The sequence below is a fragment of the Clarias gariepinus genome, chromosome 3 (assembly GCF_024256425.1).
Source record: "Clarias gariepinus isolate MV-2021 ecotype Netherlands chromosome 3, CGAR_prim_01v2, whole genome shotgun sequence".
Classification (NCBI taxonomy): domain Eukaryota; kingdom Metazoa; phylum Chordata; class Actinopteri; order Siluriformes; family Clariidae; genus Clarias; species Clarias gariepinus.
The window spans coordinates 8,370,410-8,390,000 of record NC_071102.1 but is presented as its reverse complement, the minus strand read 5'-3'; the positions used below and the strand labels follow the sequence as shown (position 1 = coordinate 8,390,000).

General features: G+C 41.2%; 1 protein-coding gene across 2 annotated transcripts in view; it reads left to right on the top strand.

Annotated features, from left to right (window-relative positions):
- The window catches only part of pias1a (protein inhibitor of activated STAT, 1a), a 74,743-nt gene that overhangs the window by 46,004 nt on the left and 9,148 nt on the right, over positions 1-19,591 (top strand). For both annotated transcript variants that reach the window (XM_053492685.1, XM_053492684.1), the window contains exons 3-10: positions 7,579-7,663; positions 8,338-8,385; positions 8,492-8,582; positions 8,730-8,864; positions 12,399-12,504; positions 17,066-17,139; positions 17,565-17,725; positions 18,148-18,278. In XM_053492685.1, the coding sequence (XP_053348660.1) occupies positions 7,579-7,663; positions 8,338-8,385; positions 8,492-8,582; positions 8,730-8,864; positions 12,399-12,504; positions 17,066-17,139; positions 17,565-17,725; positions 18,148-18,278 (831 nt within the window). The remainder of the gene's footprint in view (positions 1-7,578; positions 7,664-8,337; positions 8,386-8,491; positions 8,583-8,729; positions 8,865-12,398; positions 12,505-17,065; positions 17,140-17,564; positions 17,726-18,147; positions 18,279-19,591) is intronic.

Sequence of the window (19,591 nt, the reverse complement as noted above, 5' to 3'; positions counted from 1 at the left end):
TCTCTCTGTCTCTCTGTCTCTCTCGCTCTCTTTAACTCTCTCTGTCTCTGTCTCTCTCGCTCTCTTTAACTCTCTCTGTCTCTCTGTCTCTGTCTCTCTCGCTCTCTTTAACTCTCTCTGTCTCTCTGTCTCTGTCTCTCTCGCTCTCTTTAACTCTCTCTGTCTCTCTGTCTTTTTTTTTTTTTGTTACACACACATAGAAATAAGATACGACTTCTCCACCTTACACTTGTAACTTCAGGGAGTGTGTGTGTGTGTTACTGTGTGTGTGTGTTACTGTGTGTGTGTGTTACTGTGTGTGTGTGTTACTGTGTGTGTGTGTTACTGTGTGTGTGTGTTACTGTGTGTGTGTGTGTTACTGTGTGTGTGTGTGTGTTACTGTGTGTGTGTGTGTGTTTCTGTGTGTGTGTGTGTGTTACTGTGTGTGTGTGTGTGTGTTACTGTGTGTGTGTGTGTGTGTGTGTGTGTGTGTGTTACTGTGTGTGTGTGTGTGTGTGTGTGTGTTACTGTGTGTGTGTGTGTGTGTGTGTGCTACTGTGTGTGTGTGTGTGTGTGTGTTACTGTGTGTGTGTGTGTGTGTGTGTTACTGTGTGTGTGTGTGTGTGTGTTACTGTGTGTGTGTGTGTGTTACTGTGTGTGTGTGTGTGTGTGTTACTGTGTGTTACTGTGTGTTTCTGTGTGTGTGTGTGTGTGTGTGTGTGTGTGTGTGTGTGTGTGTTAGTGTGTGTGTGTGTTACTGTGTGTGTGTGTGTGTGTGTGTGTGTGTTACTGTGTGTGTGTGTGTTACTGTGTGTGTGTGTGTGTGTGACTGTGTGTGTGTGTGTGTGTGTTACTGTGTGTGTATGTGTTTCTGTGTGTGTGTGTGTGTTACTGTGTGTGTGTGTGTGTTACTGTGTGTGTGTGTGTGTGTTACTGCGTGTGTGTGTGTGTTACTGCGTGTGTGTGTGTGTTACTGCGTGTGTGTGTGTGTTACTGCGTGTGTGTGTGTTACTGCGTGTGTGTGTTACTGCGTGTGTGTGTGTTACTGTGTGTGTGTGTGTTACTGTGTGTGTGTGTGTTACTGTGTGTGTGTGTGTTACTGTGTGTGTGTGTGTTACTGTGTGTGTGTGTGTGTGTTACTGTGTGTGTGTGTGTGTGTGTGTGTGTGTGTTACTGTGTGTGTGTGTGTTACTGTGTGTGTGTGTGTTACTGTGTGTGTGTGTGTTACTGTGTGTGTGTGTGTTACTGTGTGTGTGTGTGTTACTGTGTGTTACTGTGTGTTACTGTGTGTGTGTTACTGTGTGTGTGTGACTGTGTGTGTGTTACTGTGTGTGTGTGACTGTGTGTGTGTTACTGTGTGTGTGTTACTGTGTGTGTGTGTTACTGTGTGTGTGTGTTACTGTGTGTGTGTGTGTGTTACTGTGTGTGTGTGTGTGTGTGTTACTGTGTGTTACTGTGTGTTACTGTGTGTGTGTGTGTGTGTGTGTGTGTGTGTGTGTGTGTGTTACTGTGTGTGTGTGTTACTGTGTGTGTGTGTTACTGTGTGTGTGTGTGTGTGTGTGTGTGTGTTACTGTGTGTGTGTGTGTTACTGTGTGTGTGTGTGTGTGTTACTGTGTGTGTGTGTGTGTGTGTTACTGTGTGTGTTTGTGTTACTGTGTGTGTGTGTGTGTTACTGTGTGTGTGTGTGTGTTACTGTGTGTGTGTGTGTGTGTTACTGCGTGTGTGTGTGTGTTACTGCGTGTGTGTGTGTGTTACTGCGTGTGTGTGTGTGTTACTGCGTGTGTGTGTGTTACTGCGTGTGTGTGTTACTGCGTGTGTGTGTGTGTGTGTTACTGTGTGTGTGTGTGTTACTGTGTGTGTGTGTGTTACTGTGTGTGTGTGTGTTACTGTGTGTGTGTGTGTTACTGTGTGTGTGTGTGTGTGTTACTGTGTGTGTGTGTGTGTGTGTGTGTGTGTGTTACTGTGTGTGTGTGTGTTACTGTGTGTGTGTGTGTTACTGTGTGTGTGTGTGTTACTGTGTGTGTGTGTGTTACTGTGTGTGTGTGTGTTACTGTGTGTTACTGTGTGTTACTGTGTGTGTGTTACTGTGTGTGTGTGACTGTGTGTGTGTTACTGTGTGTGTGTGACTGTGTGTGTGTTACTGTGTGTGTGTTACTGTGTGTGTGTGTTACTGTGTGTGTGTGACTGTGTGTGTGTTACTGTGTGTGTGTGTTACTGTGTGTGTGTGTGTTACTGTGTGTTACTGTGTGTGTTACTGTGTGTTACTGTGTGTGTTACTGTGTGTTACTGTGCGCGTGTGTGTTACTGTGTGTTACTGTGCGCGTGTGTGTTACTGTGTGTGTGTGTTACTGCGTGTGTGTGTTACTGCGTGTGTGTGTTACTGCGTGTGTGTTACTCTGTGTGTGTGTGTTACTCTGTGTGTGTGTGTGTGTGTGTGTGTGTGTGTTACTCTGTGTGTGTGTGTGTGTGTGTTACTCTGTGTGTGTGTGTGTGTTACTCTGTGTGTGTGTGTGTTACTCTGTGTGTGTGTGTGTGTGTGACTCTGTGTGTGTGTGTGTGTGTGTGTGTGTGTGTTACTCTGTGTGTGTGTGTGTTACTCTGTGTGTGTGTGTGTTTCTCTGTGTGTGTGTGTGTGTGTGTGTGTTTCTCTGTGTGTGTGTGTGTGTGTGTGTTACTCTGTGTGTGTGTGTGTTACTCTGTGTGTGTGTGTGTGTGTTACTCTGTGTGTGTGTGTGTGTGTTACTCTGTGTGTGTGTGTGTGTGTTACTCTGTGTGTGTGTGTGTGTGTGTGTGTTACACTGTGTGTGTGTGTGTGTGTGTGTTACACTGTGTGTGTGTGTGTGTGTGTGTTACTCTGTGTGTGTGTGTGTTACACTGTGTGTGTGTGTGTGTGTGTGTTACACTGTGTGTGTGTGTGTGTGTGTGTGTGTTACTCTGTGTGTGTGTGTGTGTGTGTGTGTGTTTCTCTGTGTGTGTGTGTGTTACCCTGTGTGTGTGTGTGTGTGTGTGTGTTACCCTGTGTGTGTGTGTGTGTGTGTGTGTGTGTGTGTGTTACCCTGTGTGTGTGTTACTCTGTGTGTGTGTGTGTGTGTGTGTGTTACTCTGTGTGTGTGTGTGTGTGTGTGTGTGTTACCCTGTGTGTGTGTGTGTTACCCTGTGTGTGTGTGTGTGTGTGTGTGTGTGTTACCCTGTGTGTGTGTGTGTGTGTGTGTGTTACCCTGTGTGTGTGTGTGTGTGTGTGTGTGTTACCCTGTGTGTGTGTGTGTGTGTTACTCTGTGTGTGTGTGTGTGTGTGTGTGTGTGTGTGTGTTACTCTGTGTGTGTTACTCTGTGTGTGTTACTCTGTGTGTGTTACTCTGTGTGTGTGTGTTACTCTGTGTGTGTGTGTGTGTGTTACTCTGTGTGTGTGTGTGTGTGTTACTCTGTGTGTGTGTGTGTGTGTGTGTGTTACCCTGTGTGTGTGTGTGTGTGTGTGTGTGTGTGTGTTACCCTGTGTGTGTGTGTGTGTGTGTGTGTGTGTGTGTGTGTGTTACCCTGTGTGTGTGTGTGTGTGTGTGTTACCCTGTGTGTGTGTGTGTGTGTGTTAGTCTGTGTGTGTGTGTGTGTGTGTGTTACTCTGTGTGTGTGTGTGTGTGTTACTCTGTGTGTGTGTGTGTGTGTTACTCTGTGTGTGTGTGTGTGTGTTACTCTGTGTGTGTGTGTGTGTGTGTTACCCTGTGTGTGTGTGTGTGTGTTACTCTGTGTGTGTGTGTGTGTGTGTGTTACTCTGTGTGTGTGTGTGTGTTACTCTGTGTGTGTGTGTGTGTGTTACTCTGTGTGTGTGTGTGTGTGTGTGTTACTCTGTGTGTGTGTGTGTGTGTGTTACTCTGTGTGTGTGTGTTACTCTGTGTGTGTGTGTGTGTTACACTGTGTGTGTGTGTGTGTGTGTGTTACACTGTGTGTGTGTGTGTGTGTGTGTGTTACTCTGTGTGTGTGTGTGTGTGTTACTCTGTGTGTGTGTGTGTTACCCTGTGTGTGTGTGTGTGTGTGTGTGTTACCCTGTGTGTGTGTGTGTGTGTGTGTTACCCTGTGTGTGTGTTACTCTGTGTGTGTGTGTGTGTGTGTGTGTTACTCTGTGTGTGTGTGTGTGTGTGTGTGTTACTCTGTGTGTGTGTGTGTGTGTGTGTGTTACCCTGTGTGTGTGTGTGTGTTACCCTGTGTTTGGCCACTGATTGTCTGCTGCCCTCCAGTAAAGGTGCTGCAGTCACATGATCGGATTTCCAAGAAAGCTTAGCAGAGTTTGGAGAAGATGATAATCTCTTTCTCTCTCTCTCTCTCTCTCTCTCTCTCTCTCTCTCTTTCTCTCTCTCTCTCTCTTTCTTGTGCACACTCGTTTTTTTAAGATTTTTTTTTCCCGCATTTGCGCACTCTTTCTCTCTCTCGCCCTCCCTTTGCTCTTTTAACGAGGTGCATGCTTTCTTCTCCTATTGTCTCCTCATATTCACATTTTTCTTTCATCTCTCCTTTCTTCGCTCGTCGTTTCTAACTCACTCACCATCCTATTCTCTTCCTTCGGAATATTGTTTATATTCCTTTACAATTCAATTCGGTTCAAGGTCATTAGCGTGATAAAAGGTATAGCCGCAGCCGAGAGTATAAAGAAGATTAAAAGATAAAATTGGTAAAACTGTAAAAAGAAACAGATTAAATGGCAGCAACAAAAATCTTTATAATCCTAGCAATTACGGCTCTAGCAGTTTAAGCAGATATGCATCGAAATATAAAACACTGCACTATACACCCACCAGCGGTTCAGTCGGTTCCCTCATGTCTGTGTCGTATCAGGGAGTTTTAGTTTAAGTGTAATTAAGTCTAAGCCTCTGTAAGAGTTAGAATGCCATCGACATGTCAAAGTGTCAGTGCGGTGTTACTGAGGGTTGAATGAGGTGTCAGTCAGTGACCGAGTGTATAGTGTGTGAGTGTTAGTGAGGGTGTCAGTAAGTGTCATTAAATGATTGCAGTTATTGATAGTGTTAGTCAGTTTATGTCAGTGAGTGTCAGCGAGTGTCCGCGAGTGTTGTGCTGAGGTGTCACTGAGAGTCTGCGAGTGTTGCTGAGGTGTCACTGAGAGTCTGCGAGTGTTGCTGAGGTATCGCTGAGTGTCCGCAAGTGTTGTGCTAAGGTATCGCTGAGTGTCCGAAGTGTTGTGCTGAGGTGTCACTGAGAGTCTGCGATTGTTGCTGGGGTGTCTATGTAAGTCTGTGAGTTGTTGCTGCGGTGTCACTGAGAGTCTGCGAGTGTTGCTGAAGTATCATTGAGAGTCTGCGAGTGTTGCTCAGGTATCGCTGAGAGTCTGCGAGTGTTGCTGAGGTGTCTGTGTAAGTCTGTGAGTTGTTGCTGAGGGGTTGCTGAGAGTCTGCGACTGTTGCTGATGTGTCGCTGATAGTCTGCGAGTGTTGCTGAGGTGTCACTGAGAGTCTGCGAGTGTTGCTGAGGTGTCACTGAGAGTCTGCGAGTGTTGCTGAGGTGTCACTGAGAGTCTGCGAGTGTTGCTGAGGTGTCACTGAGAGTCTGCGAGTGTTGCTGAGGTGTCACTGAGAGTCTGCGAGTGTTGCTGAGGTGTCACTGAGAGTCTGCGAGTGTTGCTGAGGTGTCACTGAGAGTCTGCGAGTGTTGCTGAGGTGTCACTGAGAGTCTGCGAGTGTTGCTGAGGTGTCACTGAGAGTCTGCGAGTGTTGCTGAGGTGTCACTGAGAGTCTGCGAGTGTTGCTGAGGTGTCACTGAGAGTCTGCGAGTGTTGCTGAGGTGTCACTGACGGTCTGCGAGTGTTGCGAGAGGTGTCCTTGTGAGTCTGTGAGTTGTCGGTGAGGTGTCCTTGTGAGTCTGTGAGTTGTCGGTGAGGTGTCCTTGTGAGTCTGTGAGTTGTCGGTGAGGTGTCCTTGTGAGTCTGTGAGTTGTCGGTGAGGTGTCCTTGTGAGTCTGTGAGTTGTCGGTGAGGTGTCAATGAGGTGTCGGTGAGTGAGAGGTGACTGAGAGTCTGTGGGCAGTAGTGTGGTGTCAGTGTGTCAGTGAGTGTCTACAAAAGTTGCTTAGGTGTCAGTGAGAGTCTGCGAGTGTTGGTGATGTGCGAGTGTGTCAGTGTTTCGGTGAGGTGTCTGCGAGTGGTGTCAGAAAGTATCAGTGAGTGCGGGCGAGGTGTCAGTGAGAGTGCGAGTAGTGGTGAGTTGTCAGTGTGAGTGTTCTGATAAGGTATTAAGGCGTCATTGAGTGTCATCAAGAGCAAGTTTCACTCTTGAGTGTTGTGGAGATATGTTGTGGAGTGTCAGTGTATTGTTGAGTGTGGGCGAATCTCAGTGAGCATTAGTGAAGGTTACTACTCTACATGGCAAAATTAGTAATGGCACCTGACCGCTGTGCCCTTATGTGGTTCCAAGACATATGCGCAAAGGTGTCAGGTGTCCACAAACCTTTGGTTCTATAGGTTTCTGTACGTGGATGTGTTGCTGTGTTTTAATGATGACACACCAGTTCAGTGAGGGAACTGTTTTCTTTGTTTGGATTCTGGAAATGCAGAGCATTATAGTGATACAATCACGGGTTGCTGTTTTTTTAGCTGCTTCCTGAATTTGCTTGCCCTTTATGTAGCTGCATGATTAATGGTTTACAACCGAATTTTTGCCCCGCGTGCGTTGTTTGTTGCATTTCTAAGCAACTTTAGGATGTATTAACAGAACAGAACGTGCATTCCTCCGGATGATTGTTTCATTTGGCAAATTCTTCTGGGTAAGCAGACCTTACAGATCATATCGTAAAAGTGTAATTGGATTATTTACGAATTTGATCATTTTAACCAGAAGTTCCTAAAAATTGCTTGCTTATATTGTAGCGCTCGCTCTCTCCGTTTTTCCTCCCCTTCAGTACTCTTAACTTTTTTTTTTACCGAAGATTTTATGAATTATTAATCTCCAGTTTAAAGTAGGGCTGCATGGCAATAAGCCTCAGTGCGGTTGTTCATAGAGTCCTTCAATATTGGCTCCTTTTGGATTCACACTTGAAGACGTACAGTATTTCTGCCCGAGTGAGAAGATGGAAAGTGACGGCTCTGTTTATATAAGAGAGGATTGGAACGCCTCTACACCAATGCTTTTTAAATATGTCACAGTACAGAGCTTTTATTAATTATAGTCTAATAAGTATTTCGAGACACAATAACAAATCCCAGACATGCACATCATTTGTCATAGCTCCTCTGTTTGTTCTTTTCATTTTGATTCATAATGGGCTTTGGCAAGAGTTTTTCTGGAAGGGAACTCACATACCTTTAAACCGGTCGTCTTTCTAGTATCGCATACTTTGGGTCAGGATTAGGAAACATTTTAGTATTTGGGATGAGAGGATTAAATATCGTCCTATGTTATTATAAAAAAAAGGGAATAAATATTTGATGCTGATGCAGCTCTGTATTGTCTTCTGTTGTTTGTGATAAATCATCATCGAGGAATAAAGCCAGCAGATAAATTATAGTGTCACTTTTTATGTATTTTTTTTACTATGTATGTGATTTTCAACTAATTTCATTCAGACGATAATGACTTGTGTCTTTTGTTTCTCCTTCTCAGCTTCAGACAGCAGTCAGCGCTTTCAGGAAACGTGTTTTGCGTTTGCGTTAACACCACAGCAAGTCCAACAGATCAGCAGCTCAATGTAAGTTGTACAATGAAGCTATACAATTATATTTCTGAGCTTAGGTTTGTCTCAACATAAACATGTTAAACTTTTCATCGCCATGCCGTTTTTTATACTGTAAGAGTTGTATTTTTGTGAACTGGTTTGCAGATTATTTATTTATTTTTCTCTGAACGAATGGTCTCCGTTTTAAGGTTGATCCAAAACCAGAAAAGCAGCTACTTGGATTCCAGTTCATTTTCTTGCGCTAATAAAATCAGTATGCTCAGTGTAAATACCATTTATTTTCTCATAGCCTTTTGAGACCCAAACTGTAACATCGCGGGCTTTTGTGATTTCGTCTCGGTTTATCAGGTGACAGCTGTGGAAATTAATTTTTTAGAAAGGAGAATGTTTTGGAAGGGAGTAATACATAACTGCCTTCAAATGAGGATCTTCTAAAAATATTTATACAAAGTAATTAGGAGAATTTTGTATAAATATTTTCTCCATTGTAATGGATTTTCAGGAGAATACGAAAAAAAGGGACCTAATTTTCTCGTATTGATCTTCAGGCTTAGGATTTGTATAGCTCTTGGTTTAAACTGCCATCCTTTCACTGGTTCTCTTTCTGTATAAATAGCTATCAAAGCTATTAATTCTATTAGATTTGAAATATTAATCAAGATAGTTTTGGGTTTTTGTTTTCAAAGGGACATTTCGGGGACCAAATGCGACTTCATAGTACAAGTACAGTTAAGGTATGTGAGCTGTTTATATCAATGAACTGATATAGGCTTTAAATTTGAAGCACAAATGTAAAATAAATAAATAAATAAATAAATATATCATGTTCTCCGTCTATAGGTTTTGCTTATCAGAAACCAGCTGTCCACAAGAAGACCACTTCCCTCCTAACCTCTGTGTAAAAGTCAACGGGAAACCGTGCAACCTTCCGGTATGAAAAGAGAATAAAAACATTCATGCCATCACCTGTTAGGATAAAAACCAGAGAAATAATTGTACACTGACGAATCATATTACAGTAAAAAAAAAAAGTAGTTATTATATTGTTCATGCAGTCCGTGTATGTGTTTGTCCTCAGGGCTACCTTCCTCCTACCAAAAATGGAGTTGAACCAAAGCGTCCCAGCAGACCCATCAACATTACCTCACTCGTCAGACTGTCCACCACTGTCCCCAACACCATTGTGGTGTCCTGGACTGCAGAGATTGGGAGGGTAAGGCTTTAATTATATGTAATTGGGGAAATTGCCCCCTTTTTTTTTTTTTTTGCAGAGACACAGGGATCATCAGAGACTGGTCGCTGTTATAAAGATAAACAGATATCATTAGAGACTGTGCACTGTTTTGTATAGACACTGAGTGTGTTAGAGACTGCGCACTGTACTGTAGAGACACTAAAATTGTTATATACTGTGCATTCTTCTGTAGAAATACTGGGAGTGTTAGAGACTGTGCACTGTACTGTAGAGACACTGAGTGTGTGAGAAACTGTGTATTGTATAGACATTGTGTGTTAGAGACTGAGAGTGATAGAGACTGTGCACTGCACTGTATAGACACTGAGTGTGCACTGTACTGTGTAGAGACACTGAGTGTGTTAGAGACTGTGCATTACATTACATTTAGGCATTTGGCAGACCAGAGCGACTTACATTTTTATCTCATTATCTCTTTATATCTGAGCAGTTGAGGGTTAAGGGCCAACATTGGCAACTTGGTGGTTGTGGGGTTTGAACCTGGGATCTTCCGAACCGTAGTCCAATGCCTTAACCACTGCGCTACCCCTGGCCCCACTACACTGAGAGCGTTAGAGACTGTGCACTGTACTGTGTAGACACTGAGTGTGTGAGAAACTGTATTGTATGGACATTGTGTGTTAGAGACTGTGCACTGTATCCTTTAGAGACACTAAGAGTGTTAGAGACTGTGCACTGTACTGTGTAGAGACACTGAGAACGTTAGAGACTGTGCACTGTACTGTGTAGAGACACTGAGAACGTTAGAGACTGTGCACTGTACTGTGTAGAGACACTAAGAGTTTTAGAGACTGTGCACTGTACTGTGTAGAGACATTGAGAGTTTTAGAGACTGCACTGTACTGTGTAGAGACATTTAGAGTTTTAGAGACTGTGCACTGTACTGTGTAGAGACACTGAGAGTTTTAAAGACTGTGCACTGTACTATAGAGACACTGACAGTGTTAGAGACTGTGCATTCTTCTGTAGAGACACTAAGTGTGTTAGAGACTGTGCACTGTACTGTGTAGACACTGAGTGTGTGAGAAACTGTATTGTATGGACATTGTGTGTTAGAGACTGTGCACTGTATCCTTTAGAGACACTAAGAGTGTTAGAGACTGTGCACTGTACTGTGTAGAGACACTGAGAACGTTAGAGACTGTGCACTGTACTGTGTAGAGACACTAAGAGTTTTAGAGACTGTGCACTGTACTGTGTAGAGACATTGAGAGTTTTAGAGACTGCACTGTACTGTGTAGAGACATTGAGAGTTTTAGAGACTGTGCACTGTACTGTGTAGAGACACTGAGAGTTTTAAAGACTGTGCACTGTACTATAGAGACACTGACAGTGTTAGAGACTGTGCATTCTTCTGTAGAGACACTAAGTGTGTTAGAGACTGTGCACTGTACTGTGTAGACACTGAGTGTGTGAGAAACTGTATTGTATGGACATTGTGTGTTAGAGACTGTGCACTGTATCCTTTAGAGACACTGAGAGCGTTAGAGACAGTGCACTGTACTGTGTAGAGACACTGAGAGCGTTAGAGACTGTGCACTGTACTGTGTAGAGACACTGAGAACGTTAGAGACTGTGCACTGTACTGTGTAGAGACACTAAGAGTTTTAGAGACTGTGCACTGTACTGTGTAGAGACATTGAGAATTTTAGAGACTGTGCACTGTACTATAGAGACACTGACAGTGTTAGTGTCTCTACAGAAGAATGCACAGTCTCTAAGTGTGTTAGAGACTGTGCACTGTACTGTATAGACACTGAGTGTGTGACAAACTGTATTGTATGGACATTGTGTGTTAGAGACTGTGCACTGTATCCTTTAGAGACACTGAGAGTAATAGAGACTGTGCACTGCACTGTAGAGACGCCGAGTATGTTAGAGACTGTGACCTGTATCCTTTAGAGACACTGAGAGTGTTAGAGACTGCACTGTACTGTAGAGACACTAAGAATGTTCGAGACTGTGCACTGTAATGTAGAGACACCAAGAGTCTGTATCTGGTGCAGGGTTGATGTCTTGCACCTGTCATCATGTTTCTTGAATCTGTCTAAAGTGTTGTGCATTCTTAAGTACATTTGTTGCATTGTTGAAATCTCTAATGCACACCTCAGCATATTTCCACTGTTTTAAATTTAGATAATAAACAGTGACACAGGTGCTTGGTGGGTTTTTTTTTTTTTTTTTGGCACTGCACTCTAGAACATTAGTTAAAAAAGACAAAGTGACTGTTTCAGGGGCCAAACATACAGCTGAATCAGATGCATCAAGAGTGAGGTGTTGTTCCTTAAAATGAGGTTTTATTTAGCTTTTTTCAGCTGCTAGAAAAAAAAAGAAGAAGAAAAAAGGGCCAGTTTTCAGCACCAGATTTGCTGCAAAGTGAAACCAAGAATCAGTGGTTTAAGAAACTAGGACAGTGTCATTTTGTTGTCTTGTTAAAAAAAAGACAACATTTACAAGATCATTTACTATGTAAAAAAATGCATTTCATTATAGGCCCATAAACAAAGGGGGAAACTAAAATAGCTCCGTTACAGTTCTGCACGGTGTCTGTGGCTGACAGGAAGGAAGTTGTCCAATAGCATGGTGTGCAAACAGTTACTAAACACCACAAGTTTTTTTTTAGTTTTTTTTTATTCGTCCCCACAATGGATAAAAATACGCTGTGATTCTTATACAATTCATCGAATGTTGATTGGAATTCTTTTGTTCATTTCAAACACGTTCAAAGCACTGTCGAGTATCTTTCATGCTGCACTACAGATGAATTCATTATCCACACGATGAATAGTTTTGTCATATGAGCACACAGACAGAAAAACTTTTGTCTTCGAGTCGTAACTCGAAGCCCAATTTCATCCATAATGAATTAATTCTGCCTGATTATCAACAAATCTAAACGAAATCGAGCAAGTCCCCTCTATTCATATTACTGCTCAGATTAGATATCTGCACGTCACACAGCTTCTCATCTGCTCCCTTCTGTTCCAACTGTTTTTTTTTGTTGTTTTTTTTATAGTAGACACCCTTATCTCTGATGTTTATTACAGCATGTGTCTGAGCATGCATGTGACATTCTTTCAGTGTGAAAAAATCCCTCAGATATTTTTCTCTTTACTGTAAAGAAAGTGTGAGGCACACTGTGCAAAATAACCCACGTTGACCTGTAGTGCTTTCAGTATAATGTTAAAGCAATTAGCTCATGCCGTACTGCGCTGTGTATCAGATAAGCAGGCATTTTGCTTCTTTGAGTTGCTGGCTTGTGAATTATGACTGTTGTGGTCACGGCCTTGCTGCTTACAAGATGACTGTAGCTGCTCAATGAGACGCTTGGGGAGATAATACAGAAAGAGAAATCTTCTCATTGCTAACAGAAGCTCTACACTGCACGTTGATGAGATATAAATCATCTAGATAGAGTTTAATTGTTTCAGTGCAACACAGATTTCACCTCTTGTACAGTCATACGTTTGTTGTGCTGTTTGTGTTTCACAGAGTTACTCCATGGCTGTGTATCTGGTGAAGCAGCAGTCATCTACAGCGCTCTTACAGAGACTTCGTGCCAAGGGCATCAGAAACCCAGACCACTCCAGAGCACTCAGTAAGGAAACTTAGCTTTTATTCAACATGAACTGGAGCAGCAATGCCCAAATTCAGCCCTAGGGCATTTCGTGTAGTTTGATGATTTTCCCCGGTTTAAACTGGCTAATTAACTTGACGGGGTAGTAATCTAGTGTCTTTGAGCAGGAAAATCAATACACTTTGCTGCAGTGTGGCCCCTAGTTAATGGCCACTGCTGCACTAGCGCTAAAGTGGTGCTGAATCTAATAGTCAATGCATGTAAACAGGCCATCAACGCGTTTACCAGGACCCGTGTCCCCCCCTGATGTCTTCATTGGAACTCTTATACAGTATGCACCAAAATACACAGTACTGAAATAAAAAGATGAACAGTATCGCCTTGTTGTCATCTGTGAGCTTATTTCTCCTAAAAAAAAAAAAAAAAACATACACACTATTAGTGTGTTGATTTACCGCATTATGCGTTTAAAGTGTGTGTGCACCACCTTACTTTAGACATATCGTTCACGCGGAGTCTCAACCAGGATTATCAGAACAAAGGTCGCCTCAGACTCCTGCAAAAGGAGACGATTAGTTTGTGCTCAGTTCAAGGCGGATCTTCACAGTTGAACAAGTAGGCATCAGGTGGGGTAAGATCAGGGGAATGAGATGGGTACGGAAAGGAATTGTTCTGCCACCTTTTTCAACCTCAGTCCCTATTCACAACAACTTGCGTATAAGCAGAAATAATATTCTATTCTATTCTAACGTATTCTAACTATGAATACGTTTTCCTCCGTCGAGAGACCCATTTCCCACGAAAACTGTACAACACAACTTCCCTTTGAGTCCCCGGAACAAGTGTGTCTGACAAACGCAAACGCGCAAGTTTCAGTACTGTATTTCAGTGCATATATTTATATTTATTCTTTTGACTATGTGTAGCTATGATTTCAACTTAGAACTGATAATAACAGCTGTTAATGATAATTACAATCTTACCGATATTGTAACTATAATTACCTCCAGCCTACAGCTGAAAGAATCCTGACTGCTGTGGCTCTTTTGATGACAGATTCATCCCAAAGAGTAAAAAAACATGAAAAAAAGAAAAGAAGTGCTTGTTTTGTTTGCTTTAATCTTGTCAACAAATAGAACACAGGAAGCCGTAAGAAATAAAACATGACAGGCATGCTGAGATGGAAATACAGTTAACACCCATTTATAAAAGAATAATTATAGAAGAAACTATTGTAACTGCTTTTAAAGTTTCTCTTAGACAAGTTGGGTCCTGTCAGCATTAATGTGATAGCAGCTGTATACGGTCATTTTCTTACCAGTCTCTCTTTTCTCCTCTCCTGAGGTTTATAAGATATATAAAACGCAGTTTATTACATTACTGACTCTGTTACAAAGCATTGCCGCTGAAGATTCCTATCTCTTAAAATAACTAAGTATACAAATAGAAAAATTAAATTTTCTTTGTGAAATAACCCATTTAAAAAAAATTGTTAAACCTGTTGGCTTGTGTTTATCAATTTGCCTAAAACAGATGAACACCGGTATAGAACGGTGAAATATGTTCTGTCTTTTCTGCATTTTAAAAAGGCGATGCATCTCTTTATAAGTTCTCGGTTAGATTACTGTAATGCTTCATAAGATGGTCTACCACAATCGTCCCTAAGCAGATTACAGATGGTTCAAAATGCTGCTGCTAAACGAGAGCATATAAACCTGATCCGGGCATCACTACACTGGCTTCCAGTTTGTTTTTAGAGTTGATTTTATGTTCCTTAAGTTTGTTTACAAGGTTTTAAATTATTTGGCTCTACAGTACCTTGCTCATCTGTTGCAACATTACTCTTCATTTCTCTCACGTAGACCATCCAGACATTTTCTTTTTTTTAATATGTACCTAGGAACAAGCTTTTGCTGTGGCTGTTTTGCTGTGGCCAAAAATGTAGGATAGTTTACCTTTTAATATAACTTTTAAAAGTCTAGCTTATTTTGGGATTTTAAAACTCACTAATTCACACTAATTCAACTGTTTAATTTGGAAGCAGTTCATTCTTTTTCTTTTTTCAAGTCATTTTGTGAATGGTATTTTAACTTTTATCATAAAGTTCTGTTTAAATGTCTCATTTTAGAAAGATTTATGATATACTATATCACTATATCACTATATACTATATCACTATATTGTGATATGCCATATACTCTGAGTGCGTCGTTACCATAGAAAACTATTTTCAGTTACGATAGAACAAGCATGTTAATAAAGCTGACGCGTATCATCGATGACACAGTGTTACAAAAACTGAGCGCCAGTCACGTTCAAGAATCCAGTGGCACTGTGATAAATCTTCATATGACCCGTCCGAAGGACCACATCAACGTCTAACCTAATTATGGTCTGTCTAAACAAATTTGATACTTTATTCGTCCTGGAAACGCTCAAACGGTTACGTATTGAACGCAGCGGCCTATAAACCGCCGGAGCTGCCTTGTTAGTGCGAAAAGAATGTTTCCGTAATTGCTGCAGCAGGTTATAAATCCTAGACTAATATCACCTGGGCTGAGGGTAGTTGTACCAAATAGCATGCTCCTTTAATTTATTACCATGCTACCATGAGACTTTGATATATGATGCGTTAGCAAGATTCTGCTGTTGTGGCTGAGGGTAGAAGTTGATATCCGGGTATGATCATCCCTACTCTCAGCTGGTTATTATTTATGCTCTTTTGGGATATTGGCATGTTTTTGGGTCACGTTCATTACTCCTCGTCCTACTTTTTTAAAAATTGAATTAAATGCATTGGAGTGATGAGCACAAACAAAGATTTTTTTTGAAATTTTCATTATTGAGAAACGAATTGTGCAGAGGCAAACATGCTGAAATTATTATCTATGGTAATAACGCATTCACTACATATGAAGGCTCCCACTGGGACATTATTTAATCTGTTGCCTATTAGTTATGGGCAGTTTTTTTTTTTTTTTTTTTTTTTTTTGCAACACACTGCATTACATGTCACTTTAAAATTAATTGTACAGCATTCTTATGAGACGGTGAGCAAACTTACAGAATGTGGGTTGGTTGCAAATGGAGGATGAACAACTCTGCTCTGTTTAGAGAGAGAAAGAGAGAGATAAGGAGGCTGGTCTGTCCTGCTTTGGATTTGATGCCTTGCAGCTATCATTAAAGCTTAATCAAACCCAAATTTGACTTTGTTTGGCCCTTACCTTAAACTCATACTGCAGTAAACTACTAAATGGCATGGTACAAGAAGCATCTTGAAGAAAAGGTTTTTTTATTTTGTAGTACTGCATCATTTATGCGTTAACTGCAGCAGTTAGCAGGGTAGCATGTCATGTGGATACACTGATGAGGCTGGTCCTATGCCTTTTAGTTTCAAAGGTCCCATATTTCTTTAACAAGTTAATACAGGTATTAGAGCTTCTACAAAGTGTGTGTGTGTTAATGCTCTATATGAAATGACAATCATTTAATGCATTTTTGTATACCTTACACTCCCTCTGATTCACTCCTCCATCAAACGAGTGTCTATGTAAATGAGCTCCTGCGGAGCCACGCCCCATCAGAGCTGACCTGTCTCTTTTTAGATGAGGTCGCAATATGGGAAAAATGTAGTTGGTTTGTTTAGGACCTGGTAAATACACTGGAGTCAGGGAATTTTTTGTTTGTTTGTGTACGCATACACACATTAATAACCTGCAGGTAAACATCTCATTACAGTGGTACACTTTTTTCATAACTAAAATAGTCAGGCAACCTTTTGCGTAAACATTTTTAAGGTTTTCGCATATTCAGAATCATAGGCTCATCCCTATCCACTGGGCAATCTTGAGTCTGGCTCTTCACAAAACCTTTCTTCTGTAAGCCATTAAAAAAAATTCTCTTGACTCTATCTCCTCTAGCTGCTCATTAGGGATCTAAGTCTCCATCACTATTTCTGTAAAATTGCTTTCTGTCTAGAGTTTAAAAAACCCTTATACAAATGAAAACTTGACCTGAAATTTTTGAACTGTTGAGCCTCAGGTCAATGTTTTTTATATAAAATGTAATAGAATTTTAATTATGGAGATTAAATCAAAGAAATATGAACAAAATCTTTTACTGTGACAGGCAACAAATTGCCTAAAGATAACATTTTTTAAAAGTTGTTTATGTAATAACCTCAGCAGCAGCCTCATTTCCCCTCTTGTCTGTTCCGACCACTCAGCATTCATCATCACCAGTGTACTAATCACCGGCCTGATCATCTGTCATCATGTCCACCTGTTTCTCACTCGATCATGCATTAAGTTGGATATTTTAATGCTGAAATGGTTAAACAAAAAACATTCCTCTAAAACTGCTCAGGTTCAGGGACTGGACTGACAAAAAGAGGCGAGACAAAAAGTCCTCCAGGAAGTATGGAGAACTACAGTATTCCTCACAACTACATTAAAAATACAATAAAGTCTGTCTCTTTGGAAGCAAAATATGAAGAAATGAGGGGTAGCTCAATATAATACAGAGTGTATTGTATTGAAATCATTTTCTGATTCTCATCCCTAATCTTTCCTGTATTCTGCAGTCAAAGAAAAGCTAACAGCAGATCCTGACAGTGAAATTGCCACCACCAGTTTGCGAGTGTCTTTGCTCTGCCCGGTAAGCCTACACACACGTACACACAGAAACAATGTGATACACGCCCTTCTAATAAGTACTTTACAAGTCTGGGCTTGCAGCATTATATCCCAGAACTTTATCAGACCTGCAGGCTTAAATTTCACATCACTGTTTTGAAAAGCCTGGTTTGCTTTTAGGTCAAAATAACATGCTGTTTTAAAAGACGCATGCAAGTGAGATCTGTAAAACGGTGTTTCATGCAGGCGAATCATCCCACATTAATCTTTATCTCGCCATAAATACTTTGCAATAGGTGTGCGTGTGTGTGTGTGTCTTTAGGGTGGAGCTGATGTTTGTTTTGTTTAGTTTGTCTGCAAAGGTTTGTGTATGTGTATGCATGCAAGGCTATCTATTTTCCATGCAAGATGTGTCTTTTGCCTCAATGTCTGTCTGTGTGTGTGTAGCTGGGAAAGATGCGGCTAATGATCCCGTGCAGATCGTTGACGTGTACCCACCTGCAGTGTTTCGATGCCACACTCTACATCCAAATGAACGAAAAGAAGCCCACCTGGGTGTGTCCTGTCTGTGACAAGAAGGCACCGTACGAGCACCTGATCATCGACGGGTGGGTCTACTCACAGCACCTGCACCATCAAAGACTGATTATTATAATGCATAACAAGACCCATAATACCAGCATACTTCCAAAACCAAGTTTATAATCCGTCTTGATTCGTCATTGATTTATTGCCATGACGATTATTTATATTTCATGGTTTCCAAAGCAATGGCATGAAGCATGAATATAAATGATGGAATAAAATTATCTTTTAAAACAGAGAGCCGGAAAAAAAACAGCACGGATCTTGCACTTTACTTATTTCTTCCTCTGTGTAAAACATTTTGTCACATTTTATCAATCATAATCCAGCTGTATGTTATTGACAACAACAGGAACAAAGTATAATAGAGGCATAAAACAAGAGTGGAAGAAATAGCAGCTGTTTATAACCGCTCTTAAATCTGTGTCTCTTTCTGTGTGTGTAGTTTGTTTATGGAGATCCTGAACAGCTGTGTAGATTGTGATGAGATTCAGTTCAAGGAAGATGGCACTTGGGCCCCCATGAGGTCAAAAAAGGATGTGCAGGAGGTGTCTGCTTCATACAACGGTGTAGATGGTAACTTTCTCTTCAATTTCTAATGTGTTGATGATTAATTCATTGTGTACCAACAAATAAGTAGGGACAGGAATCACAGGGGACCAGCCTATATGATGTCAGGATGCCTAGGTGCCAATTCGATTTGTATCGATTCTTTTAGTATCATGGTTTTATAAATATTCAGATTATTTTTGTTTTTAGATTTTGGAACAATTATAAAGAAACTAAACTTGGTAAACAACTCACTTCTACCACACAGGACGTTGTGTTGCCTGTCTATTTTTGAGTAGCTTCCACCTGTAGGATCGATAGAGGTTTGATTTAACTTTGTCATTACGCAGTACGGATAGTCTAGAATCAAATAGTACTGTATATTTACCAATGCAGATAGATAGATAGATAGATAGATAGATAGATAGATAGATAGATAGATAGATAGATAGATACTCAGAGTCAGGCAAAAGAATATATATACTTAAGAAAAAAATTAGTATTCAAATCTTTAGAATATTTGAGACAAAATAAAAAACAAAATACAGAAAATCACATTGTGGGATTTTTAATAAATTATTGTTAAATTCCTTGTTAAAATAAATATTTGGTCACCTACAAACAAGCAAGATTTCTGGCTCTCACAGACCTGTAACAACCAAAGAGCTGTCAAAGGACACCAGAAACAAAATTGTAGACCTGCACCAGGCTGGGAAGACTGAATCTGCAATATGTAAGCAGCTTGGTGTGAAGAAATCAACTGTGGGAGCAATTATTAGAAAATGAAAGACACACAAGACCAATGATAATCTCTCTCGATCTGGGTCTCCACGCAAGATCTCACCCCGTGAACCAGAGTAACAAAGGCTACCATCAGTAACACACTGCGCCGCCAGGGACTCAAATCCTGCAGTGCCAGACGTGTCCCACTGCTTAAGCCAGTACATGTCCTGGCCCGTCTGAGGTTTGGTAGAGAGCGTTTGGATGATCCAGAAAAGGATTGGGAGAATGTTATATGGTTAGATAAAACCAAAATAAAGCTTTTTGGTAAAAACTCAACTTGGAGGAGAAAGAATGCTGAGTTGCATCCAAAAAACACCATACCTACTGTGAAGCATGGGGGTGGAAACATCATGCTTTGGGTCTGTTTTTCTGCAAAGGGACCAGGACGACTGATCCGTGTAAAGGAAAGAATGAATTAGCAAGGGCACTGAAGATGAAACGTGGCTGGGTCTTTCAGCATGACAATGATCCCAACGGGCAACAAATAAATGGCTTCGTGAGAAGCATTTCAAGGTGCTGGTGTCCAGATCTCATCCCCATGGAAAATCATTGGAGGG